At 43.7% G+C, this 22,280-nt stretch overlaps 1 protein-coding gene across 3 annotated transcripts in view; it reads left to right on the top strand.

The window, feature by feature from the left end:
- ZDHHC8 (zinc finger DHHC-type palmitoyltransferase 8) overlaps positions 1–22,280 on the top strand; it is a 119,964-nt gene that overhangs the window by 80,141 nt on the left and 17,543 nt on the right. For all 3 annotated transcript variants that reach the window (XM_069756106.1, XM_069756107.1, XM_069756108.1), the window contains exon 10: positions 1,783–2,816. In XM_069756106.1, coding sequence (XP_069612207.1) covers positions 1,783–2,816 — 1,034 coding nt within the window. The remainder of the gene's footprint in view (positions 1–1,782; positions 2,817–22,280) is intronic.

The following is a 22,280-nucleotide window of genomic DNA, read 5'->3' as shown; positions in this document are numbered from 1 at the left end:
GTGGCTTGAAAGAGAGGGCAGAGTCGAGAATCACCCCGAGGCACCGAGCGTGTGGGACTGGTGAAAGTGAGCAGCCATTGACATTGATGGATAGGTCTTGTGGAGGGGTAGAGTGAGATGGGGGAAAGATGATGAATTCCGTTTTGTCCATGTTCAATTTTAGAAAGCGAGCAGAAAAGAAAGCTGAAATAGCAGACAGACTGTGGGATTTTGGCCAGTAAGGAGGTGAAGTCGGGTCCAGATAGGTAGATCTGCGTGTCATCGGCTTAGAGATGATACTGTAAACCGTGGGATTCTTTGAGCTGTCCCAGGCCGAAGGTGTAGAAGAAGAGCAGGGGCCCTAAGTACGAAGCCTTGGGGAACACCGACAGACAGGGGGTGAGGTGAGGAGGCGGTGTTTGAGAGGGAGACACTGAATGTTCCCTCTGTTAGATATGGCGAGATCCAGGATAGGGCCAAATCTGTGATGCCAAGAGATGAGAGAATCTGTAGCAGGAGGGAATGGTTAACAGTGTCGAAAGTGGAAAACAGGTCCAGGAGAAGGACAGAGTAGTGTCGCTTGCTCTTGGCGGTTAGTAGGTCGTTGGTAACGTTAGTTAGGGCAGTTTCAGTTGAGTGATGCTGTCAAGCTTTGGTCTCTGTGCATCGGGGCAGACTGTGGGTTGGGGTATTTGGCTCTGCCTTGGCCCCTCAGCTGTCTATCTTCTTATTTAAACTCCGTGGCGTGTTGGCCTCTGGCAGCACTTGCGCAGATTGATTTCATGTTGGGCTTCAATAAAATGCCTCCGGTACCGGTGCATACGCAGAATGATTTTCTGGCAGTCTTTATGGAAAATGGTGACGGTGGCATTGCATGCACAGATTGACACTTCGGCTTAATGACGAGCCTGCGCGGAAGCTAAATAAGGAATAAGATAGACAGTAGAAGGGCTATAGCAGAGCCGAAGACCCTAACCACAGTCCTGCCCCGATGCAGAGAGACCAAAACTTATAATGGTGATGTAATAAAAACCAGGCTACAGATTTCTTCACTCAAGGTATGTATTAAATCAGTATACCAGCACCATTAGGGTAGTCCCTGATGACAGATTCTTGTTACCCAGTATAATTAATATACATATGACCTTATGAAAACATTAATTTAATTGTTCTTTAACCAAAGAGAGAGTGTTGTCTCTCCAATTAATGTTTTTAGCTCCAAGAGACTAAAGTTGGCCATACACATTATATCGAAATACCCGAGTGGTTAAACAACCGGTGAGTGATCGTGTGGTGAATGATTGTCTTGACAATGCAGCCATGGACATTTTAGTCCAAATTGCCTATTACAAACTGGGCAGTCATTTTCAGTGTCAAAGGGCGAAAGGTCTAGTTATCTTTCAGGGGACATCCCTTTATAGAAAGACTACTGTCGATTGGACTACATTTTTAAAGGGGTTGTCCACTACTTTCAAACAAAAAAAGTTATAATAATCCCGTACCACAATGGTGCCACCCCTACACACTTGGTACCATGTGTCCTGCCAGTCCCATGGCTTCAACATACAGTGGGTGGGAGTAATCACATAACCGCTGCAGCCTTCACATTCTATCTGAGCAGAGAGACGCGTGTGTTCCTTTCCATCTCCGACACCTCTTTTTGTTAATGTACAGTAATTATAAAGGACTTAACTAAAAGCCAAAACCAGAAGACAAGTTAGAAAAAAAAAAGCAAACCATGTTACATTTTTAACTGGGGGTGTAAATATTTCCTGTACATATTGCAAAAATTGTCTGTTTCAGATTTCTATGCAAGAAGGTCTGAAGGACAGTGTGTTCTTGGAGGAAGACTGCAGGAATCATGATTACCAGTCAGCGCCCAACTTGGATTTTCAAGAGTACCGCAAGAACTCCCTCCATAAGTCTTACCAGTCATCTCCGCTGCAACTTGACAACTTCACTGCCAACTCGCGCTCACTGAGCCTGAAGAATTCTGGGCGTCGTGAGTCAGAGAAAATTCCTCTTCAGATGGTGAAATCGGAGGGTGACGGTACCACACCATACAAGAGTGTTTTTTCTCCTAACGCTTTGTCGAATCGTAATGGGAGTTTATCTTATGACAGTTTACTCAACCCAATATCTCCAGCATCTGGTAAATGCACTGCACACACTGCCGCTGGTTCTGTCGGATACCATTCACCATATATGTCTGCCAAAATGTGCCATCTAAGAGGAGCAGAGCGGCCACCAGCTCAGAGTTTCAGTCCTGTATTAAGCAGGGCTGCGGGACATCAGAGAGATCCTTCTCCCGTGCGCTATGATAACCTTTCCAAGTCCATTATGGCCTCAATCCAAGAAAGGAAGGAGATGGAGGAAAGAGAGAAGCTGCTACATTCTCACACAGATTCTGTTTTTGCAGACTCAGGAGTCTATGATACCCCGAGCACTTATAGCTTACAACAGGTTAGCTCCCTCTCGGAGAACCCACGAGCTACTTCAGGCCGTTATGGTTCAAAAGACAATCTTTTGGGAGGGGCTCCCAGTTTCAGCTCCAGGAACCCTATTCTACAGTCCTCTGTATCCTCTCTTTCTAGTGCTGTCTCCAGAGCTCCTAGGACTTCCACCACATCTTTACAGGCTGACCTGGCCAATAACAATATCCAGAGTCATCAGCCCTTGCAAGCACGGGTTAGTAATGGGTCATACAAGTCACCTGGACATCAGGTTCCATCTTCACCCTCTGGAATACCTAGATCGCCCTCGTATGGGGGAGGGAAAGCCGTCACATTTCTAAATACCATGGAATTTGTAGAAGGAGCTTCCATGGCCGTTCCAAGGTAAGAATATGTCTGTACAAGATACTTTCAGCCTACACAGCAGTTGTTTGATTAAGGAAAATCTCTGTGCCCGAGCCACCCACCCAGCTACCTCCACGGCTACAGTTTGTTTTATTAAAAAACAGACAAACTGTTCTTTACTCGTCCTCCTAGGTCCAACGCTGAGTCTTCACGTCTGGTCCTGGTGTCGATGTCTGCAGTGCTGACATCATGTCGACAACACTGCAGGCAATAACGGAGTTCAGCAGCGCTTCCGGAGCCGGCGGCATGAGCCACTGATCTCAATTATTGCCTGCTGCGCTGCAGACAATACTAGAAACTAGGAGCAGCGGCAGAGACATACTGCTGGATCTGAGGAGGGCGAGAAAAGCGCAGTTTTTATTTTTTTAAAAACATACTGCAGCTGATGGACAAGAGATTTCCTAAACTGGAAAGCCCCTTTTAAAGGCTGTAACAGTTTCTATTTTTACTTATGTATTTTGAGGAGGTGGGGGAGTTATTTTATAATATATATACAACCTTAATTAAATTCACACATTAAAAAAAAAGAAGAAATAAGGACCATGATTCATCTAGACCTCGTCTTGATGAGGCGGCATGGGGGTGCACATCTCTTCATAAAAAAAAACTTTTGGCAGACCTGGGAAAAACTGACGTGGAAATTCCGAAAGTCGAAACACTTTTTTGTGCAACCCCAAGTTTTGTTAAAATGTTGCTACTTTTCAAAGCATTTTATGCCGGACCCGGAATTCTGGTGAAATTGCTTTGATGAATCCAACCTTGTGTTTTGGGGGGTTATTAGTATAGGTGAGCGAATATGCTCGGTAAACGATTACCGAATCCGAATGAGCCATATTCCTGTCGATTTTATGTTTGATGACCGTTTCCGAACATATTTGTGCATCTGTACTCCCATTGACTCCAATGGCGTTCAGCGAATATTGCAGATATGGCGATCGTAATCCGAACCGAATATTGAAATATTTGCTCATCTCTAGTTATTCGGCAATTAGTCTACTTAATAATTTGTATCCTAAGAAAACTAACCTAAATACTGCAGCCACAGGATTTAAATGTATCGCTAAATATCCTAATGATTAGTCAGTGTTACAAATACAATTTACCTAAGTATTTGACGCCCTCCTGGATATTGTTAAAGGGAACCGGTCGCCTGATTCATGCTGCCCAAACTGTAGGCAGCATGAATCAAAAAATGGCTGCATGAATGAAGGCGGCTTATCTCAGGTCTTGTAGTGTGGCTTGTTCAATACTTGGAAACTACAAAAACTACACCAAAGGAAAATTTTTCATCCAGTGAATAGGAAAATGCGTTAATTGTTTTTTTTTTTTTTTTTTTTTTTTGGGGGGGGGGGGGGGGGGGGTTTAAGGTATTTCTTCACGCTGACCTTTATAACGAACTGCTAACTTGCACACATTTGATGCAGGAGAGTAATGCAAATAAAAAAGGCAGCAGAAGATTAAAACGTTTTTCTATTTGCTTGGAGTCGCTCTGCTTTACCTAGTGGTCAGTAAGACTTTTACTCCTGTTTTAGCTTGAGTTTCTCATGTAATATTTCTGATAATATTTAATCAGTATTGACAGTGTCAGACGGTAGGAGCAAATTCTGTTGACAAGTGAAGAGGTAACGCCTAGATGTCATTGCATAACAGAGGTACAGCACGGAACAGAGTTCTAAGAAAAGATGCTGCAGAATTGTTTTCAGGGATGGAAGGATTTTTCAAAACAGACATGTCAGGGGATCAGATGTGCCCAGTCCACATCAAATTTGGTGTCTTGTAGAAGTTTTGTTATTAGTGTCAAACTAAAATTTAGCAAAAAAAAAATCCTAATGTTTCCTTTGGAGCTTTGCTAGCAGTGGAAAGTGACTGTTTATCTTCCCTGCTGCATTGACTGGATCCATCAGTGTACCCTGCTGGATTTATTGTTCACGTTACATATCTCCCTCCTCTGTCCGCTCAGTTTGTTTTATACAAGCCAAGAGTGAATAGTAAATGGACACATTGTGATAACCAGCCAGGCAGTAAGTGCAGCATGGAAGGAAAGTAATGATGTGTTAACTGTTATATCACACCTCGAAAGGTTGGTTTCCATGCCATTATCACTGCCACGTACAGTATAACTAACATGGACAACAGATTTCAACAGTATGCAAATTTGATATATCTATATTTTTTTATAAGTTGCAGATTTATAGTTCTTCTAATAACATACAAATCAGCTCCATGAACATTAGTGGTTTCTTTGCTGAGTCTCTATTTTTGATTTATCAGGAAATATGCAGTGTCAGGTGTGTGTTATAGAACCGTAGGAGCTGAACAGATATTATATATATATATAGATAGATAGATAGATAGATAGATAGATAGATAGATAGATAGATAGATAGATAGATAGATATATCTATATATATATATGAAAAAAAAATAAGAGCAGCACAATGCTCACCGGTGGGTGCCAAGCCTCCTGGATAAGACCATCCACATGTCCAACCACATAATATGCCAAGCAGAAAAAGAAGGCAGCACTCCAACATTTTGTAAAGGTGAAAAAAGCTGTGAAGTTTATTTCAGACCCACATCTCGCGACGCCCACAAGGATTGAGAAAGGCTCAGTGTGAGCCGAAACGTCGCGAGATGTGGGTCTGAAATAAACTTCACAGCTTTTTTCACCTTTACAAATTGTTGGAGTGCTGCCTTCTTTTTCTGCTTGGTATATATATATATATATCATAGATGGTGGCCCGATTCTAACGTATTGGGTATTCTAGAATATGTGGGTAGTATATAGCACAGGTTACGAACTATATTGCACAGTGACATAGTATATAACACAACCGACGTAGTATATAACAGAGCTACGTAGTATGTAACACAGCGTATGTATTATATAGCAGAGCTACGTAGTATATAACACAGCCACGTAGTATATAACATAGCCACGTAGTGTATTGCACAGCTACGTAGTGTATTTCACAGCCACGTAGTATATTGGTCAGCCACGTAGTATATAACAAAGCCACGTCGTATATCGTAGTATATTGCACTGCCACGTAGTATATTGCACAGTCGACGTAGTATATAACAGAACCGACACAGCCACATAGTATATTGCACAGCTATGTAGTATATAGCACAGAGCACGTAGTATATTGGACAGTCACGTTGTATATTGCACAGTCACGTTGTATATTGCCCAGCGACATAGTATATAGCATAGAGATGTAGTATATAACAGAGCCCATGCAGAATGTAACACAGCCCACGTAGTATATAGCAATGTGGGCACTATATGCGTGTTTAAAAAAGACTTAAAATAAAAAATAAACAAATACTCACCTTCCGAGGGCCCCTTGAAGTCCTGGCGCCTGTGTGCAGTGCATGTGGTAGCTTCCGGTCCCAGGGTTGGTATGAGCGCAGGACCTGTGATGACGTCGTGGTCACATGACCGTGACGTCCTGGCAGGTCCTTCTCGCATAGCATCCTTGGTACCGGAACCTGCCACTTGCACCGCAGAGTACAGCGCGCCACGTCGGAGGGTGAGAATAACTTTTTTTTAATTATTATTATTTTTAACATTAGATTGTTTTACTATTGATGCTACATACGCAGCATAAATGGTAAAAAGTTGGTCACACAGGGTTAATAGCAGCGTTAATGGAGTGCATAACTCGGTCCATTAGCGCTGCCATTAACCCTGTATGAGCACTGACTGTGGGGAGTAAGGAGCGTCCATTTTGCCGCCGGACTGTGCCCGTCGCTGATTGGTCGTGGCTGTTTTGCCACAACCAATCAGTGACTTGGATTTCCAAGACAGACCGAGGCCGCGACCAATGAATAACCATGACGACAGACGGAAGTGACCCTTAGAGATATATATATATATATATATATGTATATATATATATATATATATATATATATATATATATATATATATATATATATATATATATATATATATATATATATATATATATATATATATTAGTACAGACCGAAAGTTTGGACAGACCTTCTCATTCAAAGATTTTTCTGTATCTTCATGACTATGAAAATTGTACATTCACACTGAAGGCATCAAAACTATGAATTAACACATGTGGAATTATATACTTAACAAAAAAGTGTGAAACAACTGAAATTATGTCTTATATTCTAGGTTCCTCAAAGTAGCCACCTTTTGCTTTGATGACTGCTTTGCACACTCTTGGCATTCTCTTGATGAGCTTCAGAGACCGGCACAGCATCGACGTAGAAATCCCGCGTCTCTGATTGGTCGAGGCCGCCAGGCCTCGACCAATCAGCAACGGGCACAGCGACTATGATGTCATAAAGGACGTAGACATCCTGCGTCTCTGATTGGTCGAGGCCACCAGGCCTCGACCAATCAGCAACGGGCACAGCGACGATGATGTCATAATGGTTGCCATGGCGACGATGATGTCATAAAGGTTGCCTCGACCAATCAGCGACGGGCACAGCGACGATGATGTCATAATGGTTGCCATGGCGACGATGATGTCATAAAGGTTGCCTCGACCAATCAGCGACGGGCACAGCGACGATGATGTCATAATGGTTGCCATGGCGACGATGATGTCATAAAGGTTGCCTCGACCAATCAGCAACGGGCACAGCGACGATGATGTCATAATGGTTGCCATGGCGACGATGATGTCATAAAGGTTGCCTCGACCAATCAGCGACGGGCACAGTCTGCCGCGAATTCTGGAATCATCATTGTCCATATATTACAGGGACATGCATATTCTAGAATACCCGATGCGTTAGAATCGAGCCACAATCTAGTATGTATATATATATATATATATATATATATATATATATATATATATATATATATATATATATATATATATATATATATATATAATTATTATTATTATTATTATTATTATTCTTTATTTTTATATAGCGATAACATATTCCGCAGCGCTTTACAGTTTGCACACATTATAATCGCTGTCCCCGATGGGGCTCACAATCTAAATTCCCTATCAGTGTGTCTTTGGAATGTGGGAGGAAACCGGAATGCTCGGAGGAAACCCACGCAAACACGGAGAGAACATACAAACTCTTTGCAGATGTTGTCCTTGGTGAGGCTTGAACCCAGGACTCCAGAGCTGCAAGGCTGCTGTGCTAACCACTGCGCCACCGTGCTGCCCATATATAATATATATACATGCTGCATTAATGAACATGCTGCATTTTTTTCCGCAAAAAAAACGCATCGCTGAAAAAAACACAGCATGTTCATTAATTTTGCGGAAAGTCTGCGGATTTGCCCCTATATTATTGCATTGAGAACCTCCGGAAAAAAATGCAAGCGGATTTCCTGCAGAAGGAGTCCGGATTTGCTCAGGAAAATTCTGCATACATTCCTGAACGTGGGCACATAGCCTAGCTCTGTTTTTTCCCACAATCCTATATATCAATCTTTTCAGCTCCTCCTGCTCTGTTCTGGGGGTAGACTGCACTATAGCAATCAAATGCCCTTTTAAGTGCAGAGGATGGAGAAGGGGGCATTTTAGGAAACATCCTTTGGGACCTGGGACCATATTTTTTTTTAAAGTGTCTGTCACTCCCAAATCACTAACTAAATCACTCATGCAATTATGTTACTTAGCTCCCTATAAAAACCATACTTGCTGTATAGCTTTTTAGTGGTTTCGCTGGCATAGAAAAAAATATTTATTTTATGTGCACCATTTCACCCCCTTACTTTGCATAACTGCATTTATCCGACAGAATGTTACAGAGCAGCAGGAACTGAAGAAATTGATATACAGGTTTGTGGGAAAAGACTCAGAAAAACTTGTATTTTATTCCATGAAATCCCTGCTGTTTCTTTGCACTGTGCAGGTCCAGTGGGCGGTCCGATATCACTGGATGCACACGTACAGGAAAAACTTTACAGCCAACGAAAACCCAAAAGTCATTATCTCAGGAAACTAGAATACTTTATAACACCAGCTTGAAAAATGATTTTTAAATCCGAAATGTTGGCCTACTGAAATGTATGTTTAGTAAATGCACTCAATACTTCTGGCTCCTTTTACATCAATTACTGCATCAATGCGGCGTGGCATGGAGGAGATCAGCCTGTGGCACTGCTGAGATGTTATGGAAGCCCAGGTTGCTTTGATAGCAGCCTTCAGCTCAACTGCATTGCTGGGTCTGGTGTCTCTCATCTTCTTCTTGACAATACACCATAGATTCTCTATTGGTCATTACTCTGTGTAATGACTCTATATAATATGAGTTTCACTTTTTGTATTGAAGAGCTGAAATTAAATTAACTTTTTGATGATATTCTAATTTTGTGAGAAGTACCTGTATATGATCAGGCATGGTTCATGTCACGTTAAAAAAAGAAAAAAAGAAGGGCGAAATTAAGAACCGTTACCTTGTAAAAATGACTAGCTCCCCCTAGTGTACATAGTGTATACAACAATTGTTTCCCAACTGCAGTACCTCTTCATTTTTTCTCTTTTTTTTTCTTCTCTTTCTCTCTCTTTTTTTGAAGTAAGAAAAAAGTACATATTCCAGGCTTGGGAACACAACCTAAAGGATAATTGTGACAATGTTATAGATTTTAACTGCAATCTCATTTTGAAATTGTGAGTGATCAGTTTTTCTAGTGTGGTAGACGTGGTAGACTTTTCTCTGGAAACAGACTGGGCACAGTAAGCTGCCCGATATTGTAACAGATTTCAAATGGTTAGGAACAAACCTTAATAAAAACAAACCTAAATTTAAAAGAATCCTGTTTATAGACATTGTTTATTACTAAAAGATAATAAAATATACACACTATTGGTATAGCTAGCTACAACCGGTAATGTAAAAAACATATCATTTTTTTCTTGTCTGGAAGCTAGAAAAAAAATCAGGAGTAAGGCTATGTGCACACGTTCAGGTTTTTTCGCTTTTTTTTTGCGTTTTTTCACGGTAAAAACGCTATAAAAACTCATTAAAAACGCATACATTATGCATCCTATCATTTAGCATGCATTCTGCATGTTTTGTGCACATGATGCGTTTTTTTTCCGCGAAAGAAACGCATTTCGGTAAAAAAAAAAGCAGCATCTCCATTATTTTTGCGGATTTTCTGCGTTTTTCCTGCTATTCTATGCATTTGGGAAAAAACGCAGTAAAATCGCGGTAAAAACGCATGCGGATTTCTGGCAGAAATGTCCGGATTTTGTCAGGAAAATTTCTGCAAGAAATCCTGACGTGTGCACATACCCTAAAAAGAAATCAAAAAGTCATGTGTATCCCAAAAATGAGAAGTGCAACTCTCAGTGGTAAAGATAGGTTCCCTTTAAAAATGTATTTTTATATTTATTTATTCTTTATTTTTATATACCGTATATACTCGAGTATAAGCCGACCCGAGTATAAGCCGACCCCCCCCTAATTTTGCCACAAAAAACAGGGAAAACTTATTGACTCGAGTATAAGCCTAGGGTGGAAATGCAGCATTTACCGGTGAATTTCAAAAATAAAAATAGATCATTATTTCCCCATAGCTGTGCCGTATAGTGCTCTGCAACGTTCATATTTCCCCATAGCTGTGCCCCATACTGTGCTCTGCACCGTTCATTTTGTCCCATAGCTGTGCCCCATATAGTGCTCTGCACTGTTCATTTTGTCCCATAGCTGTGCCCCATACTGTGCTCTGCACCGTTCATTTTGTCCCATAGCTGTGCCCCATACTGTGCTCGGCACCGTTCATTATTGCCCCATATCTGTGCCCCATATACATTGCTCTGCACCGTTCATTTTGTCCCATAGCTGTGCCCCATACTGTGCTCGGCACCGTTCATTATTGCCCCATATCTGTGCCCCATATACATTGCTCTGCACCGTTCATTTTGTCCCATAGCTGTGCCCCATATACAATGCTCTGCACCGTTCATTTTGTCCCATAGATGCTCCACATAAATCTGTGCCGCCGCTGCTGCAATAAAAAAAAACAAAAAAAAAACCACATACTCACCTCTCTTGCTTGCAGCTCCCGGCGTCTCTGTACTTACTGATCAGGCAGAGGGCGCCGCGCACACTATATGCGTCATCGCGCCCTCTGACCTGAACAGTCAGAGCGCAGACGCCGGGAAGATGGAGCGGCGCCCGGCGGCTGGAACGCGGACAGGTGAATATTACATACTTACCTAGTCCCAACGATCCTGACGCTCACTCTGCCTGTCACAGCTGGTCTTCGGTGCCGCAGCTTCTTTCTCTATCAGCGGTCACCGTTACCGCTGATTAGAGAAATGAATACGCGGCTCCACCCCTATGGGAGGTGGAGCCGCCTATTCATTTCTCTAATGAGCGGTCCCACGTGACCGCTGAAGAGGGGAAGAGCTGCAGCACCGAAGATCGTGGGACGGCAGGGACAGCGCCAGGATCGCTGGGACTAGGTGAGTATGCCTCAGCGCCCTCTCCCCCTCACCCGCCGACCCTGCCACCCACCTTGACTCGAGTATAAGCCGAGAGGGGCACTTTCAGCCCAAAAATTTGGGCTGAAAATCTCGGCTTATACTCGAGTATATACGGTAGATTTTATTTCTCATATAAGGGAAATACACCACCACACAAAACAACCCCTTTGTGTGAATAATACAATACAAGAAAAAGTCTCAGAGAGACTATACTCAGCCAGAGGGAACTAACTGTTTCCTATTCTGATCCTACCTACCAGCGGAGGTTGGCACCCTAAGATTCGAGAATGGCACCCCCGCTCAGCGGCGGCTCTTCCTTATGTCCCTGGTAAGGTTCTGTTCTAGATACAGCACAGCAATAGAAATGAGGATATAAAAGGTATACAGATTGCAGAAACATCTGTATCTGTAGTGATAGGTTTATGTCTGCTGCATAAGCACTTCTTATTACTTGGATCTAGCTTATCTATTAACCCATCTTACTCCTTCACCATGTTTACATATGCACTTACAGTGTTTGCTCCACTAATCCTCTCTCTCCTTCGCTATCCACAAACCTCAGCACCCTCTAACCAAATAATCATCTCCCCTTCCCTCTTACCTACCTACCTGTCCTCCTCCGCTGACCTACTCCTCAATCTCAAGTCTGTCCTAATAAAACATAAAACAAGCTGGCCACTCTCTTTCTCCCACCTGCTCTCAGTTTCTCTGCTTCTCCTCATTGCTGGCGACATATCTCCCAACCCTGGACCCCCACAGCTCATACCTCCCATTACTACCCCCTCCTACCGCTCCCTATCTTATATGAACTACCGCAATCTTTCTAACATAAAACCCGTGCCCCTGACTCCCACTCCCCTGCTCCCTCTCTCTGGAGCACTCTGCAGATTGAGCGGGCATTCCAATAAGCTTCATGTGATTCATGACCTTTTTCTCTTTCACGAGCTTGCCTTCCTCGGCCTCACAGAAACATGGCTAACACCCTCCCCTGCTGTGCTGTATTACGGCGGCCTCCACTTCACGACATCATGCTTTCCCCCATACTGGAAGTCCGCTGCCTCAGAGTAACCCTTGACTCTACCCTGTCCTTCAAACCACACATCCAAGCTCTTTCCACCTCCTGTCGCCTCCAGCTCAAAAATATCTCCAGAATCCGCCCTTTCCTCAACCGTCAATCTACTAAAATGCTTGTGCATGGCTTCATCATCTTCCGCCTTGACTACTGCCACATCCTTTTCTGTGTCCTCACTGCTAACACCCTTGCACCTCTCCAGTCCATCCTTAATTCTGCTGCCCGACTAATTCATCTCTCCTCGCTACTCCTCCGCTTCCCCCCTCTGCAAATCTCTTCACTGGCTCCCATTCCCTCAGCGTATCCAGTTCAAATTACTAATACTGACCTACAAAGCCATCCATAACCTTTCTCCTCCATATATCTCTGAACTAATCTCCCGATATCTTCCCTCACGTAATCTCCGGTCCTCCCAAGACCTCCTTCTCTCCTCCACACATATCCGCTCCTCACCCAACTCACCCAAGACTTCTCCAGAATATCCCCCATCCTCTGGAATTCTTTGCCCCAACACATCCGACTATCAACCACATTCGGATCCTTCAGACGGAACCTGAAAACCCACCTCTTCAGGAAAGCCTGCAGCCTGCACTGATCCTGCTGCCTCCTCACCACTACCGAAGCTACTGCCTCAACAACATCGGAGCTCCTACAACCCTCAACCTATTATCTCCATCCCCACCATCCTGTAGAATGTAAGCCTGCAAAGGCAGGGTCGTCACCCCTCTGTATCAGTCTGTAATTGTTAATTTGCATACTGTAAGTGATATCTGTAATTTGTATGTAACCCCTTCTCATGCACAGCACCATGGAATCAATGGTGCTATATGAATAAATAGTAATAATAATGATTATGGATTACAGCCAATGAAAACCCAAAAGTCATTTTCTCAGTAAATTAGAATAATTAACAAAAACACAGGCAAAGGCTTCCAAAGCATTAAAAAGGTCTGTTTCAGTAGGCTCCACAATCATGTGGAAGAATGCTGACTTGACAGATGTTCGGAAGGCAGTCACTAACCCACTCCACAAGGAAAGTAAATTTTGCATTTCATTTGGAAATCAAGGTCCCAGAGTCTGGAGCTAGAGTGGCGAGGCACAGAATCCAAGCTGCTTGAGATGTAGTGTGAAGTTTCCGCAATCAGTGGTTTGGGAAGCCATGTCATCTGCTGGTGTAGGTCCACTGTGTTTTATCAAGACCAAAGTCAGCGCAACCGTCTACCTGGAAATTTTAGAGCACTTTATACTACCCTCTGCCGACAAGCTTTTTGGAGATGGAAATTTCATTCTCCAGCAGGACTTGGCACTGCCAAAAGTACCAATACCTGGTTTAAAAATAACGGTATCACTGTGCTTGATTGGCCAGCAAACTCTCCTGACCTTAACCCCATAGAGAATCTATTGGGTATTATCAAGAGGAAGATGAGAGACACCAGACCCAACAATGCAGACGAGCTGAAGGCTGCTATCAAAGCAACCTGGGCTTCCATAACACCTCAGCAGTGCCACAGGCTGATCTCCTCCATGCCACGTCACATTGATGCAGTAATTGATACAAAAGGAGCCCCGACCAAGTATTGAGAGCGTTTACTGAACATACATTTCAGTAGGCCAACATTTCAGATTTCAAAATCCTTTTTAAAGCTGGTGTTATAAAGTATTCTAATTTACTGAGATAATGACTTTTGGGTTTTCATTTTCTGTAAGCCATAATCATCAACATTAACAGAAATAAACACTTGTAATAGATCACTCTGTTTGCAATGACTCTATATAATAGGAGTTTCACCTTTTTGTATTGAAGAAATGAAATAAATTAACTTTGATGATATTCTAATTTTGTGAGAAGCACCTGTATATACGTTAGTGTTCATTCTGCACCATTATAGTATTCCACCTTTCCCTTGGAATCATGTAGATGTTGAAAATGAAAGGGTGGAAAAAACAGTAGCGAAAGATATAGTGTATACTGCTAGACAGTCAGTAACATGGATCAAGATTAGTGATGAGCGAGTATACTCGTTGCGCAGGTTTTCCCGAGCACGCTTGGGTGGTCTCTGAGAATTTAAAAGTGCTCGGAGATTGTTTTTGTTGCAGCTGCACGATTTACGGCTGCTAGCCAGGCTGAGTACATGTGGGGGTTGCCTGGTTGCTAGGGCTGTCTTTCAGCCGTAAATCATGCAGCTGAGGCAACGAAAACGAAATCTCTCAGCAGTTCCAAATACTCGGAGATCACCCGAGCATGCTCAGGAAAACCCGAGCAACGAGTATACTCGCTCATCACTAATCAAGATATTAGACCCGTATTTGTCTAATAGACCTTAGATACAGGTTGGACATAGCCATATTGTTTTAGATACAGATTAAGCTAGGATATACTTTCAGTACACCATTTCACCCGATCTGCAGGGACAGGGGGAGTGGTAGTTTAGCCCAGGGGGGGTGGCTTCACCCCCTCGTGGCTACGATCGCTCTGATTGGCAGTTTCACTTTCAACAGCCAATCAGAGCGATTTGTAATATTTCACCTATTATAACGGGTGAAATATTACAATCCAGCCATGGCCAATGCTGAAATATCATCGGCCATGGCTGGAAATACTAATGTGCCCCCACCCCACCGATCGCCCCCCCAGCCCCCCGATCTGGCCGGTACACTGCTCCGGCTCCCCTCCGTCCAGTGCTCCGCTCCCCCCCCGTGCTCTTGTCCGCTCCCCCCGTGCTCCAATCACCCCCCCGTGCTCCGATCACCCCCCCCTGCACTCCGATCCACCCCCCCCCGGTGCTCCGTTCCAGCCCCCCCGTGCTCCGTTCCACGCCCCCCGTTCTCCGTTCCACCCCTCCCGCGCTCCAATTCCCCCCCCCCGTGCTCCGATCCCCCCCCCCCCCCCGTTGTTCCCCCCCCACCCCATCATACTTACCGATCCAGCCGGGGTCCCGTCCGTCTTCTCCCTGGGCGCCGCCATCTTCCAAAATGGCGGGCGCATGCGCAGTGCGCCCGCCGAATCTGCCGGCCGGCAGATTCATTCCAAAGTGCATTTTGATCACTGAGATAGATTATATCTCAGTGATCAAAATAAAAAAAATAATAAATGACCCCCCCCCTTTGTCACCCCCATAGGTAGGGACAATAAAAAAATAAAGAAATTTTTTTTTTTTCCACTAATGTTAGAATAGGGTTAGGGCTAGGGTTAGGGCTAGGGTTAGGGTTAGGGCTAGGGTTAGGGCTAGGGTTAGGGCTAGGGTTAGGGTTTCGGTATGTGCACACGTATTCTGTTCCTCTGCGGATTTTTCCGCTGCGGATTTGATAAATCCGCAGTGCTAAACCGCTGCGGATTTATGGCGGATTTACCGCGTTTTTTTCTGCGCATTTCACTACGGTTTTACAACTGCGATTTTCTATTGGAGCAGTTGTAAAACCGCTGCGGAATCCGCACAAAGAAGTGACATGCTGCGGAATGTAAACCGCTGCGTTTCCGTGCAGTTTTTCCGCAGCATGTGTACAGCGATTTTTGTTTCCCGTAGGTTTACATTGAACTGTAAACTCATGGGAAACTGCTGCGGATCCGCAGCGTTTTCCGCAGCGTGTGCACATACCTTTAGAATTAGGCTATGTGCACACTGTGCGGATTTGGCTGCGGATTGGCCGCTGCGGATTCGCAGCAGTGTTCCATCAGGTTTACAGTACCATGTAAACATATGAAAAACCAAATCCGCTGTGCCCATGGTGCGGAAAATACCGCGCGGAAACGCTGCGTTGTATTTTCCGCAGCATGTCAATTCTTTGTGCGGATTCCGCAGCGTTTTACACCTGTTCCTCAATAGGAATCCGCAGGTGAAATCCGCACAAAAAACACTGGAAATCCGCGGAAAATCCGCAGGTAAAACGCAGTGCCTTTTACCCGTGGATTTTGGTGCGGAAATATCTCACACGAATCCGCAACGTGGGCACATAGCCTTAGGGTTAGGGTTGGAATTAGGGTTGTGGTTAGGGGTGTGTTGTGGTTAGGGTTGTGGTTAGGGGTGTGTTGCGGTTAGGGTTGTGATTAGGGTTATGGCTACAGTTGGGATTAGAGTTAGGGGTGTGTTGGGGTTAGTGTTGGAGGTAGAATTGAGGGGTTACCACTGTTTAGGCACATCAGGGGTCTCCAAACGCAACATGGCGCCACCATTGATTCCAGTCAATCTCGTATTCAAAAAGTCAAATGGTGCTCCCTCACTTCCGAGCCCTGACGTGTGCCCAAACAGTGGTTTACCCCCACATATGGGGTACCAGCATACTCAGGACAAACTGCGCAACAATTACTGGGGTCCAATTTCTCCTGTTACCCTTGTGAATCTAAAAAAATGCTTGCTAAAACATAATTTTTGAGGAAAGAAAAATGATTTTTTATTTTCACGGCTCTGCGTTGTAAACGTCTGTGAAGCACTTGGGGGTTCAAAGTGCTCACCACATATCTAGATAAGTTCCTTGGGGGGTCTAGTTTCTAAAATGGGGTCACTTGTGGGGGTTTCTACTGTTCAGGCACACCAGGGGCTCTGCAAACGCAACGTGATACCCGCAGACCATTCCATCAAAGTCTGCATTTCAAAAGTCACTACTTCCCTTCTGAGCCCCGACGTGTGCCCAAACAGTGGTTTACCCCCACTCATGGGGTATCAGCGTACTCAGGAGAAACTGGACAACAACTTTTGGGGTCCAATTTCTCCTGTAACCCTTAGGAAAATAAAAAATTCTGGGCTAAATAATTATTTTTGAGGAAAGAAAACGTATTTATTATTTTCACGGCTCTGCATTATAAACTTCTATGAAGCACTTGGGGGTTCAAAGTGCCCACCACACATCTAGATAAGTTCCTTTCGGGGTCTAGTTTCCAAAATGGGGTCACTTGTGGGGGGTTTCTACTGTTAAGCCACATCAGGGGCTCTGCAAACGCAACGTGACGCCCACAGAGCATTCCATCAAAGTCTGCATTTCAAAACGTCACTACTTCACTTCCGAGCCCCGGCATGTGCCCAAACAGTGATTTACCCCCACATATGGGGTATCAGCGTACTCAGGAGAAACTGGACAACAACTTTTGGGGTCAAATTTCTCCTGTTACCCTTGGGAAAATAAAAAATTGCAGGCTAAAAGATCATTTTTGAGAAAATAATTTTTTTTTTTTTATTTTCATGGCTCTGCGTTATAAACTTCTGTGAAGCACTTGGGGGTTCAAAGTCCTCACCACACATCTAGATTAGTTCCTTTGGGGGTCTAGTTTCCAAAATGGTGTCATTTCTGGGGGATCTCCAATGTTTAAGCACACAGGGGCTCTCCAAACGTGACATGGTGTCCGCTAATGATTGGAGCTAATTTTCCATTTAAAAAGCCAAATGGCGTGCCATCCCTTCCGAGCCCTGCCGTGCGCCCAAACAGTGGTTTACCCCCACATATGGGGTATCAGCGTACTCAGGACAAACTGGACCACAATATTTGGGGTCCAATTTCTCCCATTATCCTTGGCAAAATAGGAAATTCCAGGCTAAAAAATCATTTTTGAGGAAAGAAAATTTATTTTTTATTTTCATGGCTCTGCGTTATAAACTTCTGTGAAGCACCTGGGGGTTTAAAGTGCTCAATATGCATCTAGATAAGTTCCTTGGGGGGTCTAGTTTCCAAAATGGGGTCACTTGTGGGGGAGCTCCAATGTTTAGGCACACAGGGGCTCTCCAAACGCGACATGGTGTCCGCTAGCAATTGGAGCTAATTTTCCATTCAAAAAGTCAAATGGCGCGCCTTCCCTTCCGAGCCCTGCCGTGTGCCCAAACAGTGGTTTACCCCCACATATGAGGTATCGGCGTACTCGGGAGAAATTGCCCAACAAATTTTATGATCCATTTTATCCTACTGCCCATGTGAAAATGAAAAAATTGAGGCGAAAATAATTTTTTTGTGAAAAAAAAGTACTTTTTCATTTTTACAGATCAATTTGTGAAGCACCTGAGGGTTTAAAGTGCTCACTAGGCATCTAAATAAGTTCCTTGGGGGGTCTAGTTTCCAAAATGGGGTCACTTGTGGGGGAGCGCCAATGTTTAGGCACACAGGAGCTATCCAAACGCGACATGGTGTCTGCTAACGATGGAAATAATTTTTCATTCAAAAAGTCAAATGGCGCTCCTTCCCTTCCGAGCCTTACCATGTGCCCAAACAGTGGTTTACCCCCACATGTGAGGTATTGGTGTACTCAGGAGAAATTGCCCAACACATTTTAGGATCCATTTTATCCTGTTGCCCATGTGAAAATGAAAAAATTGAGGCTAAAAGAATTTTTTTGTGAAAAAAAAGTACTTTTTCATTTTTACGGATCAATTTGTGAAGCACCTGGGGGTTCAAAGTGCTCACTATGCATCTAGATAAGTTCCTTGGGGCGTCTAGTTTCCAAAATGGGGTCACTTGTGGGGGAGCTCCAATTTTTAGGCACACGGGGGCTCTCCAAACGTGACATGGTGTCCGCTAAAGAGTGGAGCCAATTTTTGATTCAAAAAGTCAAATGGCGCTCCTTCCCTTCCAAGCCCTGCCGTGCGCCCAAACAGTGGTTTACCCCCACATATGAGGTATCAGCGTACTCAGGACAAATTGGACAACAACTTTCGTGGTTCAGTTTCTCCTTTTACCATTGGGAAAATAAAAAAATTGTTGCTAAAAGATAATTTTTGTGACTAAAAAGTTAAATGTTCATTTTTTCCTTCCATGTTGCTTCTGCTGCTGTGAAGCACCTGAAGGGTTAATAAACTTCTTGAATGTGGTTTTGAGTACCTTGAGGGGTGCAGTTTTTAGAATGGTGTCACTTTTGGGTATTTTCAGCCATATAGACCCCTCAAACTGACTTCAAATGTGAGGTGGTCCCTAAAAAAAATGGTTTTGTAAATTTCGTTGTAAAAATGACAAATCGCTGGTCAAATTTTAACCCTTATAACTTCCTAACAAAAAAAAATTTTGTTTCCAAAATTGTGCTGATGTAAAGTAAACATGTGGGAAATGTAATTTATTAACTATTTTGTGTCACATATCTCTCTGGTTTAACAGAATAAAAATTCAAAATGTGAAAATTGCGAAATTTTCAAAATTTTCGCCAAATTTCCGTTTTTATCACAAATAAACGCAGAATTTATTGACCTAAATTTACCACTAACATGAAGCCCAATATGTCACGAAAAAACAATCTGAGAACCGCTAGGATCCGTTGAAGCGTTCCTGAGTTATTACCTCATAAAGGGACACTGGTCAGAATTGCAAAAAACGGCAAGGTCTTTAAGGTCAAAATAGGCTGGGTCATGAAGGGGTTAATAAGTCTTGTAATTATATTGAAAGGAAAAATCACTTATCGTTTTTCTGGAGTTGCCTTGATGCGTTTCCCCATTTATTTATCTAGTTCATCAGAAGGCTTGCAAGTGTTTGTCAAAAATAGTCAAAGGGATGCCATTAAATGTAGGTGATCTTCATAGGAAGGTAAGCTGTGATAAGCTATGATCTGATTTCCCTGCAACTCTCGCCACAAAAAAACTCAAAAAGTAACATTGTTACTAAATATTTAGTCGTTTTGCTAATCTTAAAATCCCACGTTTATTTGTGCATTAATTGATTTTCATTTTTCAAAAGTAGTAAAATATATCATCTGCCTTTGAAAAAAAATAACTCATCCCACAAAAAAGTGCACCATATGATGTAAAAATAAAATGGTAAAAAAAATACTGCATCCCGAAGAGCTACATATAACTGCATATTTAAAGAGGTTGTCTATGACTGAGTTTGTAGACACAGAGAACAAAACAACAACAAACAGGTTGGTAATTGCTGAACAGAGGCAACTACATGCCTGTGGTTCAGCTGCTCCCCATCAGCAGAGCAGCTCTTCTCCTTCTGCTCTACTTTGTTGACGGGTGTGACTGCCAACATCATGTTGGTTGACAGCCAGCTTTCTGGAGTTCGAAGCCGTCTGTCAATGAGCTTCAACAGAGCAGTGCAGATGAGAAGCCGATGCTCTGTCGATGTGACAAAAAATAGTCCAAGATAACCCTTTTAAGTAATGTAAAAATCTACTATATAATTGTCTAAGGGTCACTTCTTTCTGTCCTTCTGTCTGTCTGTCACGGTTATTCATTCACTGATTGGTCTCGCCAGCTGCCTGTCATGGCTGCCGCTACCAATCAGCTACGGGCACAGTCCGAAAGAAAATGGCCGCTCCTTACTCCCCGCAGTCAGTCCCTGTCGCCCGCATACTCCCCTCCGGTCACCGCTAACACAGGGTTAATGCCGGCGGTAACGGACCACGTTATGCCGCGGGTAACGCACTCCGTTACTGCCGCTATTAACCCTGTGTGTCCCCAACTTTTTACTATTGACGCTGCCTATGCGGCATCAATAGTAAAAAATGTAATGTTAATAATAATAATATAAAAAAATTGCTATACTCGCCCTCCGTAGTCGCTCGTGCCATCCGCCATCTTCTGTTGCAGGTTCCGGTGGCAAAGATGGTATGGGAGAAGGACCTGCCATGACGTCACGGTCATGTGACCGCGACGTCATCACAGGCCCCCTGCGCGCCTGCGCTAGAAAGACCTGCCATGACGTCACGGTCATGTGACCGCGACGTCATCACAGGTCCAGCGCTCATACCAACCCTGGGACCGTAAGCTGCCGTGGACTACAAGGGGCCCTCGGAAAGGTTAGTATATGTTTATTTTTTATTTTTTAAACTGTGACAAACCTGGCTGGGCAATATACTGCGTGACTGGCCAATATACTACGTGGCTCTGTGCTGTATACTACGTAAGTGGGCAATATACTACGTGGCTCTGTGCTGTATACTACTTCGCTGTGCAATATACTACGTGGATCTGTGCTGTATACTACGTCACTGGGCAAAATATACTACGTGACTGGGCAATATACTACGTGGCTCTGTGCTGTAAACTACGTCGCTGTACAACATACTACGTAACTGGGCAATATACTACGTGGCACTATGCTGTATACTACATCACTGGGCAATATACTACATCACTGGGCAATATACTACGTCACTGGGCAATATACTACGTCACTGGGCAATATACTACGTGACTGGGCAATATACTACGTGACTGGGCAATATACTACGTGACTGGGCAATATACTACGTGACTGGGCAATATACTACGTGGCTGGGTAATATACTACGTGGCTGGGCAATATACTACGTGGCTGGGCAATATACTACGTGGCTGGGCAATATACTACGTGGCTGGGCAATATACTACGTGGCTGGGCAATATACTACGTTGATATGCATATTCTAGAATACCCGATGCGTTCGAATCGGGCCACCATCCAGTAATCCATAATTACAAATGCATTTTATTGAAGCACATTTTTTTTTAATTTTATCACCTAATTTAAGGTCTCTGCTTCTACCCTCATACTTACCTGCTGCTGTCTTCCCGTTCTATCGGCCACCTCTCGTGGCAGTCTTCCGCCATTTGTGACCTGCTGGATCGCTCCAGTGTTTCCTAGAGGGTGCCGGAGGTCACAACTCAATACAAGTCTATGAGCGCTGTGACGTTGCGCATGTGTTCGGGGACAATAGCTTAGCAGCGGGATTCAGTCACACGGGCACGTTTTTCTCACAAAACAGTCCATCCAGTTTATTTTATGCAGCATAAACCAGGTCATGCAAAGTTCATTATATACATTTTATATGGTTTCAACTCACAGTTCACTATACATGCCGTACTTCTCATTTTGTCCAGTTACCATGGGTGACTGTACTCTGAACAGTTCATCAATGTCCACGGAACACAACAAGCACCAACAGTCTGTTCCACTGGCAGATACTTCTCTACCGTTATCATAGACCCCCCTTCCCGGGTGTTACCTTTCTGGAGC

This window comes from Ranitomeya imitator, chromosome 1, assembly GCF_032444005.1.
Source record: "Ranitomeya imitator isolate aRanImi1 chromosome 1, aRanImi1.pri, whole genome shotgun sequence".
Classification (NCBI taxonomy): Eukaryota; Metazoa; Chordata; class Amphibia; order Anura; family Dendrobatidae; genus Ranitomeya; species Ranitomeya imitator.
Note: the sequence above shows the minus strand (reverse complement) of the source record. Positions and strands in the feature narration are given on the sequence as shown.